At 48.8% G+C, this 22268-nt stretch overlaps 1 protein-coding gene across 7 annotated transcripts in view; it reads right to left on the bottom strand.

Annotated features, from left to right (window-relative positions):
• GRIK5 (glutamate ionotropic receptor kainate type subunit 5) overlaps positions 1 to 22268 on the bottom strand; it is an 81622-nt gene that overhangs the window by 9689 nt on the left and 49665 nt on the right. For 5 of the 7 annotated variants that reach the window (XM_031660275.1, XM_031660272.1, XM_031660270.1 and 2 more), the window contains 3 exons: positions 17069 to 17278; positions 16871 to 16980; positions 16218 to 16391 (listed from right to left, as the gene is read on the bottom strand). In XM_031660275.1, coding sequence (XP_031516135.1) covers positions 16218 to 16391; positions 16871 to 16980; positions 17069 to 17278 — 494 coding nt within the window. The remainder of the gene's footprint in view (positions 1 to 16217; positions 16392 to 16870; positions 16981 to 17068; positions 17279 to 22268) is intronic. The other 2 variants (XM_031660271.1, XM_031660274.1) reach the window with 1 other exon arrangement.

Here is a 22268-nt window from a genome sequence, read left to right as displayed (position 1 = left end):
TCTCAAACTCCTGACCTCAGGTGATCCACCTGCCTCAGCCTCCTAAAGTGCTGGGATTACAAGCGTGAGCGACCATGCCCGACCAGGAAACTATTTAAAGACATATTATTAGTTCTCAGCAGTGATGAAAGCCAACAGTCTGAAAACAGTGAGAATGAAGAGGATACTTTATGTTTTGTTGAAAATAGTGGCCAAAGGGAGTCATTAAGTGGAGACACAGAAAGTCTGTCATGTGACAATGCATTGTTTGTAATTGACACAACTCCTGGAATGAGTGCTGATAAAAATTTTTACTTGGAAGAGGAAGACAAAGCAAGTGAGGTTGCCACTGAGGAAGAAAAAGAAGAGGAAGAGGGTGAAAAAAAGTGAAGAAGATTCATCAGACCATGACGAAAATGAAGATGAGTGTAGTGATGAAGAAGACTTACTAAATAGCACAAAGGCTAAACTTCTAAAGTTGACAAGCAGCAGCATAGACCCTGGTCTGAGTATCAAGCAGTTGGGTGGTTTGTATATTAATTTCAATGCAGATAAACTACAGTCTAACAAGAGAACCCTAACACAGATCAAGGAGAAAAATAAAAATGAGCTTCTGCAGAAAGCTGTCATTACACCTGATTTTGAAAAAAACCACTGTGTTCCACCATATAGTGAATCAAAGTATGAACTTCAGAAAAAACGCAGAGAAGAACGACAAAAAACAGCAGGGGATGGCTGGTTTGGTATGAAAGCTCCAGAAATGACAAATGAACTGAAAAATGATCTCAAAGCACTGAAGATGAGAGCCAGCATGGACCCAAAGATTTTACAAGAAAAATGATAGAGATGGCTTCCCCAAGTACTTCCAGATTGGAACCATTGTTGACAATCCAGCTGATTTCTACCATTCACGAATTCCCAAGAAGCAAAGGAAAAGAACTATTGTGGAAGAACTGCTGGCTGATTCTGAGTTCAGAAGATACAGCCGAAGGAAGTACTTAGAGATCATGGCTGAAAAAGCAGCAAATGCAGCAGGAAAAAAGTTCTGAAAGAAGAAGAAATTTCGCAATTAAGATTTACCAAGCAAACTGCCACATTTTATATCGCCCCTTTATTTACTTATTAAAAGCGTTTTGAAAACTAACACCATCATCTAAATTAATTTACCGTAGACTGGCCCTGTTCGTACAGGAATTTCTATTTGGAAAAAGTTGATTTGAGAATTGATTACATGCCCTTAGAAAATAGGGGTGTCTAAAAGACCCACCCTGGTGTAGACTCTTTAAGGGAAAAAAGGAAAAAGAATCTCAACCATTTTAAGATAACTGATGGTTTGTAAAGTTTTCAATGCTTAAAGAAAATTTAAAAGATAGGATAAAGTTTGCTAACATGTTCAAAGAACTTTATAAAAATGATCAAAGATATATAAACATTATTGTAATTTAAAAAAATAAAAATAAAAATAAAGACATAGGACAACAGACATTGTAGAACTGTGATTCCTGAGAAGAGAAACAAAATGAGTCTTATCATTGTCCAGGCTGTTTGGCTGGATTTAATTTATAGGAAGGGAAGCCCAAACAGCCCAGCAATCCTGCTGAGTTGCAGAGATGGAGACTGGCGATCAGGCAGGCCAAGATGGCTGGAATCTGGGGGACAGAGTGCCTGAGAGGAGGGAGCTGTGAAGAGAGAGAGGGTTCAGAAACCAGTGGTCCCCTTGAGTCTTTGACTGAATATCAATCTGTGCATGCATGGGGTGAAACTCTGTGGGGCTGGACAAGAGCAACTTTCAAGGAGAGAATAATTCTTAAGAGTTCACACAGGGCTGAGAGCCTTTTGAGTTCCCTCCAGCCAGAGTAGAAAGATTTCACTGAATACATGAGACATTCAGTAGAGACCCAAAAGTGTAACATACTAGAAATAGGATTAAGTTAGCCCTAGAATAAAGGCAATGCTAAAGTTGTCCTAAAAGAGTTTAAAAACAGGCCTAGAAGGATCAAAGTAATTCACAAGTAACTTAACTAGATTCCAGGAAAAGTCTCTAATACCCTTTAGAGAAATATATTCAGCAATGTAAACAATGTCTGTTATGTAATTTTTCTTTTTTGAGGTGGAGTCTCACTCTGTCGCCCAGGCTGGAGTGCAGTGGTACGATCTCAGCTCACTGCAACCTCCGCCTTCCAGGTTCAAGCGATTCTCCTGCTTCAGCTTCCTGAATAGTTGGGATTACAGGCACTCGCCAGCACACTTGGCTAATGTTTGTATTTTTAGCAGAGATGGGGTTTCACCATGTTGGCAGGTTGGCCTTGAACTCCTGACCTCGGGTGATCTGCCCGCCTCGGCCGCCCAAGGTGCTGGGATTACAGGCATGAGCCACCAAGCTTGGCCTATTATGTAATTTTGTTTGTTTGTTTGTTTTGAGATGGAGTCTCGCTCTGTCACCCAGGCTGGAGTGCAGTGGCGCGATCTCGGCTCACTGCAAGCTCCGCCTCCTGGGTTCACGCCATTCTCCTGCCTCAGCCTCCCATGTAGCTGGGACTACAGGCACCTGCCACCACGCCCAGCTAATTTTTTGTGTTTTTAGTAGAGACGGGGTTTCACTGTGTTAGCCAGGATGGTCTCGATCTCCTGACCTTGTGATCCGCCCATCTCGGCCTCCCAAAGTGCTGGGATTACAGGCATGAACCACCGCACCCAGCCTATTATGTAATTTTTTTAAAAAAAGACCAGGTTGGGCATGGTGGCTCACACCTGTAATCCCAGCATTTTAGGAGGCCGAGGTGGGCGGATTGCTTGAGGCCAGGAGTTCAAGGACAACCTGGTCAACATGGCAATACCCCGTCTCTACTAAAAATACAAAAATTAGCTGGGTGTGATAGTGCACGCCTGTGATCCCAGCTACTTGGGAGGCAGAGGCATGAGAATCGCTGGAATCCAGGAGGTGGAGGTTGCAGTGAACCAAGATCACCACTGCACTCTGGCCTGGGCCACAAAGCAAGACTCATGTCTCAAAAACAAAAAAAAAAGACCAGGTAAACAAAGGTGCAGGAAAATGTGACCTATAACCTATAACCAAGAGAAAAATCACTCAAATGAAACAGACCCAGAATTAACATAGATGATGATGGAATTAGCAGACAAGGACATGAAAACAGCTATTATAAATATGTTCAGAATGCTCAGGAGTCTAGAGAAAAACATGAACATAATGAAAGGAACAGAAGACATAAAAAAGAAATGAACAGAACTTTTAGAGAATGAAATACACACATCTGAAAGAAAAATTTTACTGAAAGGGATTACACAGATTAGACACGGTAGCAGAAAAGCTGAGGGAATTTGGGCAGGCACCGTGGCTCATGCCTGTAATCCTAGCACACTGGGAGGCCGAGGCGGGAGCATCACTTGAGGCTGGGACTTTGAGATAAGCCTGGTCAACATAGCCAGACCCTGTCTCTACAAAAAAATAAAAAAATTAGACGGGTGTAGTGGTGCCTGCCTATAGTCCCAGCAACTTGGGAGGCTGAGGTGGGAGGATCACTTGAGGCCAGGAGTTTAAGGCTGCAGTGAGCCTGATCATCACTGCACTCTAGTCTGGATGACTGAGTGAGACCTTATCTTTAAAAAGACAAAAAAAAAAAAAAAATCCCAGCACTTTGGGAGGCCAAGGTGGGAGGATAAGCTGAGTTCAGGAGTTTGCGAACAGCCTGACTAACATGGCGAAAACCCGTCTCTACCAGAAATACAAAACTTAGCCAAGTGTGGTGGTGCATGCCTGTGATCCCAGTTACTCAGGAGGCTGAGGGAGGAGAATTGCCTAAACCTGGGAGGCGGAGGTTGCAGTAAGCTGAGATTGTGCCACCGTGCTCCAGCCTGGGCGATGGAGTAAGACTTTGTCTCAAAAAAAAAAAAAAAGAAAGAAAGAAAGAAAAAGAAAAAGAAAAGAACGGTGGCTCACGCCTGTCATCCTAGCACTTTGGGAGGCCGACGTGGATGGGTTGCCTGAGCTCAGGGGTTCTAGACCAGCCTGACCAACATGGAGAAACCCTGTCTCTACTAAAAATATAAAATTAGTCGGGCGTGGTGGTGCATGCCTGTAATCCCAGCTACTTGCGAGGTTGAGGCAGGAGAACCGCTTGAACCCAGGAGGTGGAGGATGCGGTGAGCTGAGATCACGCCACTGCACTCCAGCCTAGGCGACAAGAGTAGAAATCCATCTCAAAAAAAAAAAAAAAGATTAGAGAATTTGAAGACTGCAATAGAATCTATCCAAAATAAAGCACAGAAAGGAAAAAGTGACTGAAAATGAGCGCAGAGCCTCAATGGCAAAAAAATCTGATGAAGTAATGGCCTACAACTTTTCAAATTTGATGAAAACCATAAACTTGCAGATCTAAGCTCCATAAACCCCAGGTAGGCTAAACACACATATTTATAAAACGCACCAAGACACATTCTAATCAATTGCTGAAAACCAGCAATAAAGAGAAACATCTTAAAAGCAGCTAGAAGGGGGAAAACATTACATTCAGATAATCAAAGATAACATGGGTGCCAGTCGACTTCTTGTCAGAGAGTGTGCAAGCCCAAAGACGATGCAACATGCTGAAAAAAAAATCAAAACAAGCTGTCAACCTAGAATTCCACAGCAGGCAAAAATATCCCTCAAAGAAGACACACTAACACATTTTTCATACAAAACCAAAGCTGGGAGAATTAATTGCCAGCAGACCTGCACAGCAAGAAATATTAAGGGAAGTTCTGCAGCTAAAAGAAACACACCACCAGATAGAAACGTGGATGTACCAGAAGGGGTGAAGGGTACCCTCTTCAAATGGTAGATTTGTGGGTAAATAAAAAAGATATATTCCTCACTTTCAAATTTCCTTATGAAGCATTTAGTGATTTTGTTTTGTTTCTGAGACAGGGTCTCGCTCTGGGGTGGAAAGACATGAACATAGCTCACTGTAGCCTCAGCCTCCTGGACCCAAGCAATTCTCCCACCTCAGCCTCCCACGTAGCTGGGACCACAGGCACGCATCACCATGCCTGGCTAATGTTTCTTATTTTTTTGTAGAGGTGAGGTCTCGCTATGTTGCCCAGGCTGGTGTTGGACTCCTGGGTTCAAGCAATCCTCCCACCTCAGCCTCCCAAAGTGTTGGGATTATAGGCGTGAGCGGTGCACCACACCCAGCTGCATTTACTGTTTAACACACACACACACACATACACACAAACCTAATGTATTATGGGGTTCATAAGATATGCAGAGCTCAAAGGATGGGAGGGTGAGAGGAACATATGTTGTCAAGGTCTTATATCTTATGTGAAATGGTATAATGTTACTCGAAAATATTTTGTAATAAAGATGCATATTGTAAATCCAGAAAACCACTAAGAAAAATAGAACAAAGAAGCATAGTTAACAAGTCAAGAGTAGAGATAAACAGAATTTTTTTTTTTTTTGAGACGGAGTCTTGCTTTGTCACCCAGGCTGGAGTGCAGTGGCTGGATCTCAGCTCACTGCAAGCTCCGCCTCCCAGGTTTACGCCATTCTCCTGCCTCAGCCTCCCGAGTAGCTGGGACTACAGGCACCCGCCACCTCGCCCAGCTAGTTTTTTGTATTTTTTTAGTAGAGACGGGGTTTCACCAGGTTAGCCAGGATGGTCTCGATCTCCTGACCTTGTGATCCACCCGTCTTGGCCTCCCAAAGTGCTGGGATTACAGGCTTGAGCCACTGCGCCCGGCAACAGAATCTTAAAAATCCCAACAGGCCAGGCACAGTGGCTCATGCTGTAATTCCAGCACTTTGGGAGGCCAAGGTAGGCAAATTGCTTGAACTCAGGAGTTTGAGCAGCCTGAGCAATGAAGTGAAATCCCGTCTCTACAAAAAATAAAAAAATTAGCTGGGCATGGTAGAGCGCACGTATGGTCCTAGCTACACAGGAGGCTGAGGCAGGAGGATGGCTTGAGCCGAGGAGTTGTATTAGTGCCACTGCACTCCAGCCTGGGTGACAGAGTGAGACCCTGTCTCGAAAGAAAAGAAAATAAAAAGTCCCACTAAACCCTCAAACATAGAAAAAGAGAAAAAGGGGAACAAAGAACAGATGGGACAAATAGCAGATTGGCAGATTTAAACCTAACCATATCAGTAATTACATTAAGGGTAAATGGTTTGAACCAAGGGTTGGCTAACTATGGCCCACAGGCCAAATCTGGCCTGCTGTCTATTTTTGTACAGCCCCATAAGCTAAGAATGGTTCTTACATATATATAGTATATGTATATGTACATACATATATACATATACGTATATATACACATATACATATACGTATATATACACATATACATATACTATATATATGTAAAAACCTATATGTATAATCACTCCAGCCTGGATGACAGAGCGAGACTTCATCTCCAAATCAGAGTCTCGCTCTGTTGCCCAGGCTGGAGTGCAGTAGCACGATCTCAGTTCACTGCAACCTCTGCCTCCCAGGTTCAAGCAATTCTCCTGCCTCAGCTTCCCAAGTAGCTGGGACTACAGGCACACACTACCACGCTAGGCTAATTTTTTGTATTTTGGTAGAGATGGGGTTTCACCTTGATGCCCAGGCTGGTCTAGAACCCCTGAGCTCAGGCAATCTGCCCGCGTTGGCCTCCCAAAGTGCTAGGATTACAGGCGTGAGCCACCACACCCGGCCGGTTTTCACATTTTTAAATGGTTAAAATGAAATCAAAAGAACAGGCTGGGTGCAGTGGCTCACACCTATAATCCCAGCACTTTGGGAGGCCAAGGTGGGTGGATTGCTTGGGCCCAGGAATTGAGACCAGCCTAGGCAACATGGCAAAACTCTATCTCTACAAAAAGCCAGATTTGGTGGCACGTGCCTGTGGTTCCAGCTACTCAAGAGGCTGAGGTGGGAGGATTCCTTAAACCTGGGAGGTTGAGGCTGCGGTGAGCCAAGATTGTACCACTGTATTCTAGCCTGGGCAACAGAGAGAGATCTTGCTTCAGAAAAAAAAAAAAAAAAAAAAAAAAACAGGAATATTTTATGACACATGACTTATATAAAATTCAAATTTCAGTGTCAGTATCCATAAATAAAGTTTTATTGGAACACAGCCACACTCATTCATTTAATGTATCATCTACAACAGCTTTTATACTACGGTGGAAGACTGAGTAGCTGGAACAAAGACCATATGACAAACAAAGTCCAAAATATTTTACTTAGGGCCAGAGCAGTGGCTCATGCCTGTAATCCCAGCACTTTGGGAGGCCGAGGCAGGAAGATCGCTTGAGGCCCAGGAGTTCAAGACCAGCCTGGGCAACAAAGTAAGAACTCTCTCTCTACACACACACACACACACACACACACACACACACACACACAAGTAATAATAATAATAATAAATTAGTCAGGCACATAGTCCTAGCTACTCAGTAGGCTGAGGCAGGAAGATCCCTTGAGCCCAGGAGTTTGAGGCTCTAGTGAGCTATAGTCACACTGCACTCCAGCCTGAAGACAGAGCAAGACCCTGTCTCTAAAAAAATAGGGATAAAGATAAAGATTTAAAAACATCTTTACTTAGAGAAAATATAAATGTTTGAGGTGATGGATTTCCCAATTACCCTGATCCCAGCATTTCAGGATGCTGAGGTGGGAAGACTGCTTGAGCCCAAGAGTTTGAGACCAGCCTGGGCAACATAGTGAGACTTCGTCTCTACCAAAAACAAAAAAATTTAGCCGGGTGTGGTGGTGCACACCTGTGATTGTGATTCCAGATACTCAGGAGGCTAAAGTGGGAGGGTCACTTGAGTCTGGGAGGTTGAGGCTGCAGTGACCTGTGATCACACTACTGCACGCCAGCCTGAGTGACAGAGCAAGACTCCATCTCAAAAAAAAAAAAAAAAAAAGTCACCTGTACTCCCAAAAATATGTACAACTATTGCATAGAAATAAAATTTAAAAGAAAAATTACTGGCCAGACATGGTGGCTCACGCCTGTAATCCCAGCACTTAAGGAGGCTGAGGCAGGTGGATTGCCTGAGCTCCAGAGTTTGAGACCAGCCTGGGCAACATGGTGAAATCCTGTCTCTACTAAAATACAAAAAATTAGCCAGGCATGCTGGCGTGCGCTTGTAGTCCCAGCTACTTGGGAGGCTAAGGCAGGAGAATTGCTTGAACCCAGGAGGCAGTGAGCTGAGATTGTGCCATTGCACTCCAGCCTAGGCGACAGATCAAGAGTTCATCTCCAAAAAAAAAAAATTTACCATCTGGCCCAATGCAGAAAAAGTTGGCCAAACCTTGCTCTAAGGCCTAAGCGTACATTGTTTATAAGAAACACACTTGGGGTGGGGCATGGCGGTTCATGCCTATAATCCCAGCACTTTGGGAGGCAGAGGCGGGTAGATCACTTGAGGTCAGGAGTTCAAGACCAGCCTCGCCAACATGGTGAAACCCTGCCTCTACTAAAAATATAAAAATTAGCTGGGTGTGGTGGCATGTACCTGTAATCCCAGCTACTCAGGATGGTGGCATGTACCTGTAGTCCCAGCTAGTCCGGAGGCTGAGGCAGGAGAACCACTTGAACCCAGGAAGTAGAGGTTGCAGTGAGCTGAGATCACACCATTGCACTCCCCGATACTCACCACACACTTGGTCAGGTGTGGTGGCTCATAGCTGTAATCCCAGCACTTTGGGAGGCCAAGATGGGAGGATCACTTGAGCCCAGGAGTTGGTGACCTGCCTGGGCAACAAAGTGAGACCCTATCTCTATTTAAAAGAAAAGAAAAGGAATGATCTTTAAATATAATAATCTAGATGGGTCGAGAGTAAACGAATGGGGAAAAGATATGCTATGCAAACATTAAGCATCAGAAAGGCAGAGTGCCTATATTAGTATCAAATAAAGTTAACTTCAGAACAAGGAATGTTACCAGGAATAAGGAGAGACATTATATAATGACACGCGTCAATTCATCTAGAGGACATAACAGTCCTAAACATTTGTGTGCCTAATTACAAAGCTTCAAAATGCATAAGGCAAAAATGGATAGAATTGAAGAGAAATGGATAAATTTCCTGCAATTACAGGGTTAGATTTCAAAACTCCTCTCAATAACTGATGGAACAAGTAGAAAATCAGTAACGATAGAGAAAACTTGAATAACGTGATCAATCTACTGGCCCCAATTGATCCTTATAGAACACTGCACCCACCAACAGCAGAAACACATTCAATGCAACTCCACATAGAACATTTACCAGGACAGACCATATGCTGAGCTCTAAAGCAAGTCTCAATAAATTTAAAAGGATTAAAGTCCTCTAGAGAATGTTCTCTGACCATGATGGAGCTAAATTAGAAATCAATCATAGAAAGATCTCTGGAAAATCCCCAGATCCTGTCTCCATCACTGCCTTGCGTGTGACCTTGGAATTGTGCTGCAGCTTCCTCACCTGTGAAGTTAGTACAATTGTAGGCCCTTCCTCACTGGGTTTTGCGAAGAGTGACTGAGTTCATCTGGCACACAGCAAGTGCTATGCAAGTGTTTGCTCTCATTGTCTTGGTGACACAGGACCGGCCCAGGAGAACAGGCTCCCACCAGCCTGGCTGCAGGACCCCAGAGCAACCGCTTGTCTTACCGTGGCCCCCTCTGTCCTCCCTACTGGCAAGTAAGAATGGCCAGGGTCCCTGTAGGTCATATAGATCTGAGGGGCCTGAAGGCAGGAGATGCTGAAAAGGGCCTCCCAGACCTCCCACCCTCACATTCCCAGCACGTGATAATGAAAACAGCAGCTGTTCTCTGCAGAACACACGTGCAAAGTGCTACGCTAGGCACTGGGATGGGGATGGAGTGAGGGCTTGATAGAGAGAGATGAATTATACAGCCTCCTGCAAAATAAAACCAAAACCCCAAGGAACAAAGACCCAGGGTTTGACTTAGCCTCTCCAGAAACCAAGTCTCTCCAAACCCATCTTACTGGTCAATGCTGTCATTCATGCAAAACAAAACTGTTTGCCCAGGCGCAGTGGCTCACGCCTGTATCCCAGCACTTCAGAAGGCCGAGGCGGGTGGATCATCTGAGGTCAGGAGTTCGAGACCAGCCTGGCCAACATGATGAAACCCCATCTCTATTAAAAATACAAAAAATTAGCCAGGCGTGGTGGCTGGCACCTGTAATCCCAGCTACTTGGGAGGCTGAGCCAGGAGAATCGCTTGAACCCGGAAGGTGGAGGTTGCAGTAAGCCGAGACGTCCCATTGTACTCTAGCTTGGGCAACAAGAGCAAAACTCCGTCTCAAAAATAAAAAAATAAAAACAGAACAAAACAACAACAACAAATATTACTCAGTGCCTAGTACACACCAGAAATGCACCTCTTGTTTTAATTGAGGGATGACTGGGTGTTGTTTTGTTTGGAACTTTGCTGAGAGCTGCTCACTGTTGGGGGAAATCATGTCTCTGACAGCAACTCCACTCAAACTGGAGACCCAAGTCAAGACCCTTGCACCAGCTGCATTAGCAAATCACGTTCACAGTGACTTGTATTTGCACAAACATACTTATTCATCAACTATTTCGATGTGTCAGATATCAAGTGGCAACATAATTCTGTTAAATTATCTTACTTCTCATCATGCCACTTACTCATTCTAAGCAGGCACCGACTGTTGTATTCTGTCTTCTGGTGTAGCCACACCCAGGCATTTGTGTATTGCCATAATATTACTTTATTAGAAGTCACTTCCCTGCTTTTTCTCCTTCATATTGCAATTGGGGCGTTATATTGATTTTTTTACAAATTATGCGTGTAGGAAGATATATTACCCTTGAATTTCAGCTCGGGGTGGAAAAGGATGTATTTAAAAATATTTATTATAAAAAGAGGGTGTTGGGTCTGCAAGCACTGAAAACTCACTGGTGGGAGCAAGAAGCCCCATTTGAGGGATGGCAAGGGCAGAAGGAACCCACAGCAAATGAAACAGGACCAGAGAAGTTGGAGGAAACCAGGAGGACACAGAGCCTAGAAGCAAGGAGAGAGTTTCTAGTAGGGTGGCTAACCTGGTGAATGCTGCCTGGAGGTAAGACAGAGACTGGAGGCATGGATAAGGGGTCATATGTGCCCCTGGTGCAGCTGGGGTTGGGGGAAGGTGGGCAAAGCCCAACTACTGGCTAGATCTGAGGTTTTATGGTTTTCTGGCCAGGAGGGCGTGAGGAAAGGAGGACCTTGGGAAAAGTTGAGGACAATGGCTGCAGAGACAGCCTAGGAGCCACCTAGAGATGGATGAGTGAAAGCAGGAAGGGCTCAGAGAATGGGAAGAGGGAGGTCAGAGGACTCATCGCACCAAGTGACCAAGGGAGAGTCGGGAGGGATGGGGTCCACGGTCAGAGTGAAACCTTAGAAATGTTGACTCCCGGCCGGGCGCAGTGGCTCACGCCTGTAACATCCCTGCACTTTGGGAGGCCAAGGTAGGTGGATCACGAGGTCAGGAGATCAAGACCATCCTGGCTAACATGGTGAAACCCCATCTCTACTAAAAATACAAAAAAAAAAAAAAAAAAAATTAGCCGGGTGTGGTGGCAGGTGCTTGTAGTCCCAGCTACTTGGGAGGCTGAGGCAGGAGAATGGCGTGGACCTGGGAGGTGGAGCTTGCAGTGAGCCGAGATCGCGCCACTGTACTCCACGCTGGGTGACAGAGCAAGACAAGGAAAGGAAAGGAAGGGAAAGGGAAAGGGAAAGGGAAGGAGAGAAAAGACGACTTCCAGCCAGGTGCCATGGCTTACACCTGTAATTCCAGCACTTTGGGAGGCTGACCCAGGTGGGTGGATCACTTGAGGTCAGGAGTTAGAGATCATCCTGGCCAATATGGAAACACCCCATCTGTACTAAAACTACAAAAATTAGCCAAGTAAGGTGGCGCACACCTGTAATCCCAGCTACTTGGGAGGCTGTGGCAGGTGAATCACTTGAACCTGGGAGGCGGAGGTTGCAGTGAGCTGAGATCATGCCACAGCACTCCAGTCTGAGCGACAGAGCAAGACTCCATCTCAAAAAAAAAAGGGGTAAAAAAAAAAAAGAAACGTTAACTCCGGAGGCAGAGTCGTCCTGAATAGTGACAAGACCTCGGGTGTGGCTGCAGGAGGCTGTGGGCTGAGGGGGCCTTGGAGAGGAGGGGCCCAGTTGGTGGGTTCTGGCCAGGCTGCTGCAGGTCAGCTACCAGCCAAGTCCTCAAGGGTGATGGCACCAAATCCCACCCCCTACACTGGACCCTGAGTCCCACAAGGGCAGGGACTGGCCTGCTGAGTCATGGTGCTACGTCACATCTGAAGATTCTCAAACATCTGCTGAATGAGTGAATGTGTGGGAGGACTTTGGGTGCAGAAGAGAGTGGGCCCCAGGGCCAAAGGCTCCGATGAGGGAGGGAACATGAGTGGGAGCTGTCCAGGTGACAGCGATGGGAAGGGGCAGAAAACAGCTGGCTAGAGAGTGTGACCCTCAGGAAAAGGGCCCCTGGCTGGGCGGCAGAAGCAGTGACCAGCAGAGAGGAGGCCACTGGTCTCCCCCAACCCTCCTGTGAGGACGCCACCATATTTGTCACGGCAGGTCTCCTGGGCGCCCTCTCAGCACCTCACACACCTGGCCCTCTCCCTCTCTAAAATGCTCCTCCCTCTCCTTGGCATGGACGACTCTGTTTCTGCCTTTAGGATTCAGCCCACTTCACCTCCTCAGGGGACCCTCCTCTGACAGCCCCCATGCTCTACTGTTCTGTTACTGTATCCTGTTTGGTTCCTCAATAGCACATTTTATGTGCATCTGCAACATCATTATATAGAAAATATTAGTACATTTCACCTGGACTGTGTGGCTGGCAGAATAGGCCCCACCCACCAGCACCAAAGAAGTCTCTATTATAATCCCCAGAATACGTGAAGATGTGACCTTACTCGGCAAAAGGGACTTTGCAGCTGTGATTAAGTTAAGGATCTGGATATGGGGGGGATTACTCTGGATTATCCAGGAAGGCCCAAAGGAATCACAAGGGTCCTTATGAATGGAAGAAGGAAGTTACAGAGAGAGATTTGTGGATCCTATGCTGCTGGTTCTGAAGATGGAGGAAGGGGCCATGAACCAAGGAATGCAAGTGGCTTCGAAACGTTAGAAAAGGTAAGGAAACGGGTTCTCACCATAGAGCCTCCACAAGGAACCAGCCCTGCCAAGAACTTGATTTTACCCCATTGAGATCTATTTCAGACTTCTGACCTCCAGAACTATAGGAGAATAAATGTGTATTGTTTTAAGCCACTAAATTTGTGGTAATTTTTTGCAGTAGCAATAGGAAACAAATACGGCTATAGGGCTTTCATTGGATTTTTTTGGGTTTTGTGCTTTTTTTTTTTTTTGAGACGGTCTCGCTCTGTCATCCAGGCTGGAGTGCCATGGCGCGATCACAGCTCACTGTAGCCTCAACATCCTGGGCTCAAGCAATCCTCTACAGGGGTATCATCGGAAATGATGCCCATCCAAAACCGTTTAAAAAAACCATCAAGACTTGCAAGTGTCCAAGCCAAGTGAATTGCTAATGCCTGCCATACCGCAGTTAGTTCCACTTAGGAGAAGGGAAAAAACTGCCACCTATTAAGGTTAGTCTTGAATTGAAAAAGGCACAAATTAGATAATATCTTTGGGACCTATTCTTTGAATAAAATAGGAAATCCAGTGTCGATTTATCTGTTTACTAGTTTATTGTCAGCTCCTCTGCCTCTCCAGGGCAGGGATGGGGCTGATTCCTCACCTGAGTGCGTGGCACATGGACAGGCTCAATAGGCATCTGTGAAATTGTTAGAGGCATGTGAACCAGAGCAACTCCATCTTGAATAGGAACTGAGTAAAATGAGGCTGAAACCTACTGGGCTACATTCCCAGACGGTTAAGGTATTCTAAGTCACAGGATGAGACAGGAGGTTGGCACAAGATACAGGTCACAAAGACCTTGCTGATAAAAGGGGTTGCAGTAAAGAAGCCAGCTAAAACCCACCAAAACTAAGATGGCCACGAGAGTGACCTCTGGTCGTCCTCACTGCTACACTCCCACTGGAACCATGACAGTTTACAAATGCCATGGCAACGTCAGGAAGTTACGCTATATGGTCTAAAAGGGGGAGGCATGAATAATCCACCCCTTGTTTAGCACGTCATCAAGAAATAACCATGAAAATGGGCAACCAGCAGCCCTCGGGGCTGCTCTGTCTATGGAGTAGTCATTCTTTTATTTATTTATTTATTTATTTATTTTTTGAGACAGAGTCTTGCTTGGTCACCCAGGCTGGAGTGCAGTGGCGAGATCTCAGCTCACTACAGCTTCCGCCTCCTGAGTTCAAGCAATTGGAGTAGCCATTCTTTTATTCCTTTACTTTCTTAATAAACATGCTTTCACTTTATGGACTCGCCCTGAATTTTTCCTTGTGAGAGATCCAAGACCCCTCTCTTGGGGTCTGGATCGAGACCCTTTTCCTGTAAAAGAATGACCATGGGTGAGTGAATTCTGTGGTGGGGAGGTGAGGAAGAAGTGTTCCTCAAGAAGGCCAGATACCTGGGGTTGCCCTGGAGAGGCTCCCAAGGGCCTTGAGGGCTAGGCTGAGCTTGGACAGTGCTGAGGGCCCACTGGCATGGGGGAAGGAGCCTGGTCCTGGCCCCAGCCCGGCCCTGCCTCTAGCTGACTACACAGTCTTTAGCAAGCTATTCCTTCTCTCTGGGTCTCAGTCTCCTAATCCATAAACAGGGAGCATATTCCCTGTTCCAAGCATTCTCCTCGGCTCTCCGTGGTTCTTGTGAGGAACAGGAGGTGAGAAGAATTGCAGGAACAGCAACCAAGTCCAGCTGCTATTTAAAGCCCAGGGTAGCAAACGTGGATGCTTACGGAGGCCAGGCCAGCAGGCGACTGCAGTGGGCAGTGGGAACGGGGGTGGATGGGAGCAGACGGTGACACCAGGCAGGAATGCCAGCCAAGCGCTGCCAGATCTCCCAGATTTTCAAGGAAAGCAAGAAATCTAAATTTGTGAGTGAATGTGCTCCAAGTGTTGGCATTCAATTCCCAGTTTCTTAAAACTGTGAGCCAAGGCTGGGCATGGTAGCTCACACCTGTGATCCCAGCACTTTGGGAGGCTGAGGCAGGCAGATCACTTGATGTCAGGAGTTCAAGACCAGCCTGGCCAACACGGTGAAACCCTGTCTCTACTAAAAATACAAAAATTAGCCAGGTGTGCCAGGCGCGGTGGCTCACGCCTGTAATTCCAACACTTTGGGAGGCCAAGGCAGGTGGATCACGAGGTCAGGAGTTCGAGACCATCCTGGCCAACATGGTGAAACCCGTCTCTACTAAAATACAAAAAGCTAGCCGAGTGTGGTAGTGCATGCCTATAGTCCCAACTACTCAGGAGGCTGAGGCAGGAAAATCTCTTGAACCCGGGAGGTAGAGGTTGCAGTGAGCCAAGATCACGCCACTGCACTCCAGCCTGGCAACAAAGCGAGGCTCTGTCTCAAAAAAAAAAAAAGAATCGCTTGAACCTAGGAGGTGGAGGCTGCAGTGAGCCGAGATTGTGCCACCACACTCCAGCCTGGGTGACAGAGGGAGACTCTCTCAAAATAACAACAGCAACAACAATATCAAACCTGTGGGCCAGACACCACAAGCTGTGGGTGTTTGCCGTCTGACATGTAGTTTCTTGGGGCTTGGGACGGGGGCAAAGAAGTTCTGTCTGAGATACTGGGTCCCTGTGGGACTTTGAGAAAACATCTAGGCAGTGACGGCTATCTTGGCTTGGAGATTCTATGTCCCTGTGATGACCAGGGCAACGTCCAAGACAGTGACACTGATCCTGTTACAATTGTACGCCTCCTGCCCACACAAGGCTGTAGGGCTCACAGAGCACTCTTCCATAGCAGCCTCACTGAATCCTCACAACCCTGAGACGTGGGCATCTTTCTCCTCATCTTTCAGGGAAGGCCACTGAGGCAAGGGGAGGGGTGCGACCTAGCTAAACTCACACAGCCAGTGAGCGGCAGAGCTGGAGCTCAGCTCTCCCCACCCCATTCCTCGTCTTTCAGCTCTGCAGGGGGAAACGGGGAATCAAATCTGCCAGGAGATGCCACAGCCCCAACCCCACCCAGGCCTCAGATGGGTCCCTCCCCTACCCCGGGCAGAGGCAGATAGAAAGCTTCTCACCAGACTCCGCTGACACAGCGCGTGGACAGCGCCCGGGGCATGATCTCCGAGCCCTGCTGCATGAAGCCCCCCACGGGAAACCACAGGCTGTTGCCCAGCGTGTACTGGTTCTCCAGGATGTGGGGGCGTGCGCGCAGGCATGGGTGCGGGTTATACCACTCGTAGGGGCTCAGCCTGTGGAGAGATGTGCAGCGGGTGGATGGAGCCCAGGGCCCAGGTGGGGAGGAAAAGGAGAGAAGCAAAGGAAAAAGATGAAGTCACAGTGATCAGAAGAAAAAGGGGAGAGATGGAAAAAGGAGTGAGATGGACAGAGACACACAGAGAAGAGGCAGAGAGAGATGCACAGAGATGGAGACAGAAGAGGCAGAGACAGACACAGAGATGCACAGAGAGAAATAGAAAAAGGACGCGGTAAAAAAGGGAGAGGAGGGAAGGGGAGAGACCCAAACACAGAATCACAGAGCAGTCAGAGCCACAAGGGGAAGAATGAGACTCAGACACAGGGTACAAAATTGAGAAAGGAGGGTGCAGGGAATCCAAGGCCCCAAAGGGGAGGCCAAGGACAGTTCCGAGAGAGAAGGGGCAGGTCAGTCCCAGAGGCCCCGGCTCGTGCCTCCTCCAGCCCCTTCCTTCCCAGTAGGCAGTGGACTCACCTGGCAGCCAGAAACAGGACACAGCTGACAGCCAAGTAGGCAAGAAGCATGAAGAGCCACACGGCAGGGGAGAAGGGGTCCAGGAAGGAGAAGTAGCCAGGCTTGCGGCCCTGTGGGGAGAGGGAATGAGACCCAGAGCCACCCCTGGCCTGAGCCTCACACCCAGCCCCTGCCCCACCAGGGACTTGGGAGCCTGACCGGCCCATCTGAGGTCCTGGGGAAGTCTGGCTCCCACTCGCAGCCTCCGAGCCTCCATGCCAGGCAAGCAGCCCATGGTCTCCAGGGGAACCATACCATGTGCACTCGGTAGAGGATGCTGATCCCCAGGGTCATGAAGGGCTTGGAAAAGTCGATGACCTTCTCCCGCTCAGCTGTGATGGTGAAGGCGGCCACAGCCAGGTCTGCCTTCTGCTGGAGGGGAAGCCAGGCGGGGGCGGAGGGGGGCAGAGGGGAAGACAGAAGTGGACAGTTAGAGAGAAATGCATGGAGAGTGAGCAACTGAGGGAGGTAAGAGAGAGAGAGGTAGGGAGCAGAATGGGCCAGGAGCCTGGACTGACTGCAGGAGTCCACCTTGGGCCTGAAATCGGACTGTCATCACATATCCATCCTCATCATCTCACGTCTCCAGGCACACTGACTCCGTCCCCTAGGCCTCAACTGTGCCCCAGCATCAAGGGCTGGGGATGGGGGCTCTCCCCAAACTCCAATTCAAGCAGCAACTTCTCCCTAGGGCCATAAAAGAGCCAAGGTCCTGAAGGGGCTGAGACTGACAGAACTCGAGATAATACAGGCCCAGACAGAACACAGAGCAGGGAGAGAGGATGCAGGGCCCAGAAATGACCCTGGGTAGGGAGGAAGGGTGCAGGTCAGCATGTCTCCACAGCCAGTGGAGATATAACCCAGGCCCCGGCCCAGTGTATAGTCAGGGAGATAGGGCACAAGCCCCAAACAGCATCCTGGTCAGGAGATGACACCAGTACCAAACCACAACCCTGGATGAAGGAGAGGTGGCCCAGGCCCAAAACTTCACCTGGAGTCAGAAATAGATGGCACAGGACCCAGATACAAACCCAAGGTCGGTGAGAGATGGCACAGGCACAAAAGATAACCACGAGGTAGAGAGAGGTGGCACAGGCTAAAAACAAAACCCATGGTCAAAGAGAGAGCAGACAGGCCCACCGTGAAATCCAGGGTTGGGGAGAGAGGACACAGACCCCAAAGATGACCCCAAGCAGAGAGGGAAATGGCCCAGGCTAAACAGCTAAAGCCAGGTACGGGAGAGATGGCACTAGCCTCAATATAACCGAGGAGCAGAGTGAGACAGCACAGCCCTGAAGCATCATCCAGAGGCGGCGGTGTGGCAGGGGCCCAGAATGTGGATTTGGAGAATCTCTCTGGGAATTCCTGGGTGTTGAGCATAGGGAATTTCTCTCCCCTTTCTCGTACACTTGCCACTTTTATGACTAATACGTTAGTCGTTGTGGGAATCATCACAACTAATATAGGACTCTAATTATTTTAAGCACCCACTGGGGGTCTGTCCCAGCAAGGCCCTGCTTGGTGGCCACATCCTCATTTCAGAGAGGAGGAAGCAACGGCCTTTCAGGTGGGCTCTGGTCCTGGGGCCAGACGCTCAAGATCCCACTTCCTCCTGAAAGCCTAAGGGCCCCCCATCCTTTGTTCCCACACTGGCCTTCTCCTCACTCACTCCTGGGGCCATGCCTCAGGCCAGACACCTGCCTCTTGCTGGGCCAGGCAAGGACAGCGGCTCTGCTCCTGAAACACTCCTTGGATCTGTCCATTTCTCTACAACTCTACTGCCTGGGCCTGGGCCACTGGTATCTCACTCCTGACTACAGCACTGGCTGCCTCCCCGGCGCCCCCTGTCGCCACTCATAACCTCCCAATCCATTCCTCACATATAAGCCAAGGGGACAGTCTCCTGTTTAAAACCTGTCATGGCTTCCCCCAGCACCTAAGACAAAACCCTCTCATGGCCAAGAGGCCCTGGCGACCTGGGGCTCAGCTGCCCTGCCAGCCTCCCCTCATATCTTCTGTCTTGCCAGCTCTGCTCCAGCCACGATGGCCTGTTCTTTCCTCAACGCAGCAGGCTCATGCCCGCCTCAGGGCCTTTGCACATGCTCTCCCCCAAGCTCTTCTTCCCCATTCCAGGCTCCCATCACACCCACCCCTTCAGCCCTCACCAAAGCAGCCTCCAGACCCCACCTCACTCCTACCCTAGGGTCCTCTCACATTCCCCAGGCCCTTTTTTTTTTTTTTTTTAAGATGGAGTCTTGCTCTGTCACCCAGGCTGGAGTGCAAAGGCGCAATCTCAGGTCACTGCAACTTCCGTCTCCTGGGTTCAAGTGATTCTCCTGCCTCAGCCTCCCGAGTAGCTGGGATTACAGGGGCATGCCACCATGCCGAGCTAATTTTTGTATATTTTGTAGAGACGGGGTTTCACCAAATTGGTCAGGCTCGTCTCGAACTCCTAACCTCAGGTGACCTGCCCACCTCAGCCTCCCAAAGTGTTGGGATGACAGGCATGAGCACCACGCCAGGCCCCATCACCCTGTTCTTAGCACGACTGGAGATGGCCTTGCTCAGATGCTTGGTAATAGGCTGTCTTCACTCCATTACAGGTTCCTTGCCTGTCTGGCTCAGTGGGGCAGCCCAGAGCCCACAGACGGCAGGTTCCCAACAGACCCTGCTTGGGTTTGACCGAGTACAGCCTCTCTGACTGGCATTCTAGGCAGCCGATGGCTCCCCCACCGCATTCCTGGGCCACTCGCCACCCCTCTCTCTCGTGCCAGCTTCTTTCTGGCTCTGTCTGAGGCGCCTGTCCACCCTGTAGAGCTGGATCCTATCCATCCCTCCAGGGCCCCTCATGCCTTCGCTCCTCTGGGATGCCATTCATGGACCCCCACTCCCTGGACACCACTTGATCTCAACACATCGCTCAATTTGGAAAATATCTGTTTCTTCTCTGCCTGTGCTGCTAAACCACAAACATTTCAGAAGCAAGGCCAGTTGGACATGTCATGTGTTTCTGGCACTGCTCGGGGCCAGCTTAGAGCAGGATCTGCTGTGTCTCATGTCCCATCCTCCTCCGCTGAAACCCCGGAATGTTGCTGCTTCCTCTGGGGCCCTCCCAGATGCAGAGACCTCTTCTTCCCTGGTACCACAATAAAACCTCACGCAGTCAGACACTCGCATGCACACAGCACTTACCCCATGCAGCCCCTGTCCCAGGGTTTTCCTCAGAGTAGCCTGTTTGGTCCCCAGAGCAACCCAATGCAGAGGGACCTCCATTTCTACCATTCTACACATGAAGAAACTGAGGCACAGAGACTAAGCCTCTTGCCACAGTCAACCCCTGGATTCAGAACCACTCCCCGCCTAGGGGCTTTATCTGCCTGCAGCCCTGGTCCCTCCATGGCTGGGGGTACCTGAGGTCAGGCCCAGTTGGGTGACTCCTCCCTGGATCCCAGGGAGTTCAAGAAATGAGGGCTTACTGATGGGAGGAGTCAGCGAGTCCTTGAACCTCTGGCCAATATGGTGGCAGCAGCAGCCTCCATCTCTCCCTGACACTGCTCCACATCCAATCTTCCATCCAGCACCATCTCAGGCAGAAGCATGGGGGTTGTCCTGTACACAGCCTCTCCCTCACCCCTCACTGCATCCATCCTCAAGCCCCCGATTTTGACCCCTAAACACCTCTGGAACAGAGTCACTGCCTTCTGCCTCCGCCACTCACACCCGCCCATGCCACCATCTCTGACTGAATAGCTGGTCTCTGCCTCCCAGGACATACAGCCTGCAGCCCCAGAGATCTCAACATATGACAGTCTGGTCACAGTATTCCCCTGCTTAGATTCTGCAATGGGCTGGGCACAGTGGCTCATGTCTGTTAACCCAGCACTTTGGGAGGCCGAATCAGGAGGAATGCTTGAGCCAAGAGTCCAAGACCAGCCTAGGTAATGTAGCAAGACTCCATCTCTACTAAAACTAAAAATAAATAAATAAATTCTGCAATGACTCTGCTTGTTCATATTTTTATTTTTAGAGACAGTGTCTCGCTTTGTTAACCAGGCTGGAATGCAGTGGTGCAATCATAAGTCACTGCAGCCTTGAACTCCTCAAGTGATCCTCCCACGTCAGCCTCCTGAGTAGCTGGAACTACAGGTGCGAGCCACTACGCCTGACTAATTTTACTTCTTAGAAAGACCAGGATATGGCTATGTTCCCCAGGCTGGTCTCGAACTGCTGGGCTCAAGTGATCCTCCTGCCTCAGCCAAAGTGCTTGGATTACCGGTATAAGACATGGCACCTTGTTCTTTTTATTATTACTATGACTATTATTATTTTTGAGACCAAGTCTTGCTCTGTAGCCCAATCTCTGCCTCCTGGGTTTCAGGGATTCCCCTGCCTCAGCCTCCCGAGTAGCTGGGACTACAGGCGTGTGCCACCATGCCTAGCTAATTTTTTATTTTTAGTAGAGATGGGGTTTCACCACGATGGCCAGGTTGGTCTCAAACTCCTGACCTCAGGTAATCCGCCTGCCTGAGCCTCCCAAAGTGCTGGGATTACAGGCATGAGCCACTACGCCCGGCCCTATTTATTATTATTATTATTATTATTATTATTATTATTATTATTGAGACGGAGTCGGCCTCGTCGGGTTGTGTTTGAGACGGAGTCTCGCTGTGTCGCCCAGGCTGGAGTGCGGTGGCGCAATTCGGCTCACTGCAAGCTCTGCCTCCCGGGTTCACGCCATTCTCCCGCCTCAGCCTCCGAGTAGCTGGGACTACAGGCGCCCGCCACCTCGCCCGGCTAGTTTTTTGTATTTTTTAGTAGAGACGGGGTTTCACCATGTTAGACAGGATGGTCTCGATCTCCTGACCTCGTGATCCACCCGCCTCGGCCTCCCAAAGTGCTGGGATTACAGGCTTGAGCCACTGCGCCCGGCCGAGACGGAGTCTTATCACCCAGGCTGGAGTGCAGGGATACAATCTTGGTTCAGTGCAACCTCCCAGGCTCAAGCAATTATCCTGCCTCAGCCTCCTGAGTAGCTGGGATTACAGGTGAATGCCACCATGCCCAGCTAATTTTTGTATTTTAGTAGAGACAGGGTTTTGCCATGTTGCCCAGGCTGGTCTTGAACTCCTGACTTCAGGTGATCCACCTGCCTCAGCCTCCCAAAGTGCTGGGATTACAGGCATGAGCCACCGCACCCCATCTTGTTCTTAAACTATCATCCAAACGCCCCACCCAACCCGACGAGGCCCTGACCACACCTATCACCCCAATAAGACTGTGCCCCACACCTGTTCCCCTTATGACACCCTGCCTTACACCTGGCCCCAAAACGTCCTGCACCATCCAACCCCCACAGCCT

Source organism: Papio anubis, chromosome 20 (genome assembly GCF_008728515.1).
Source record: "Papio anubis isolate 15944 chromosome 20, Panubis1.0, whole genome shotgun sequence".
In the NCBI taxonomy this organism is placed as follows: domain Eukaryota; kingdom Metazoa; phylum Chordata; class Mammalia; order Primates; family Cercopithecidae; genus Papio; species Papio anubis.
The sequence above is the reverse complement of the archived record's forward strand: the minus strand, read 5'-3'. Positions and strand labels throughout refer to the sequence as shown.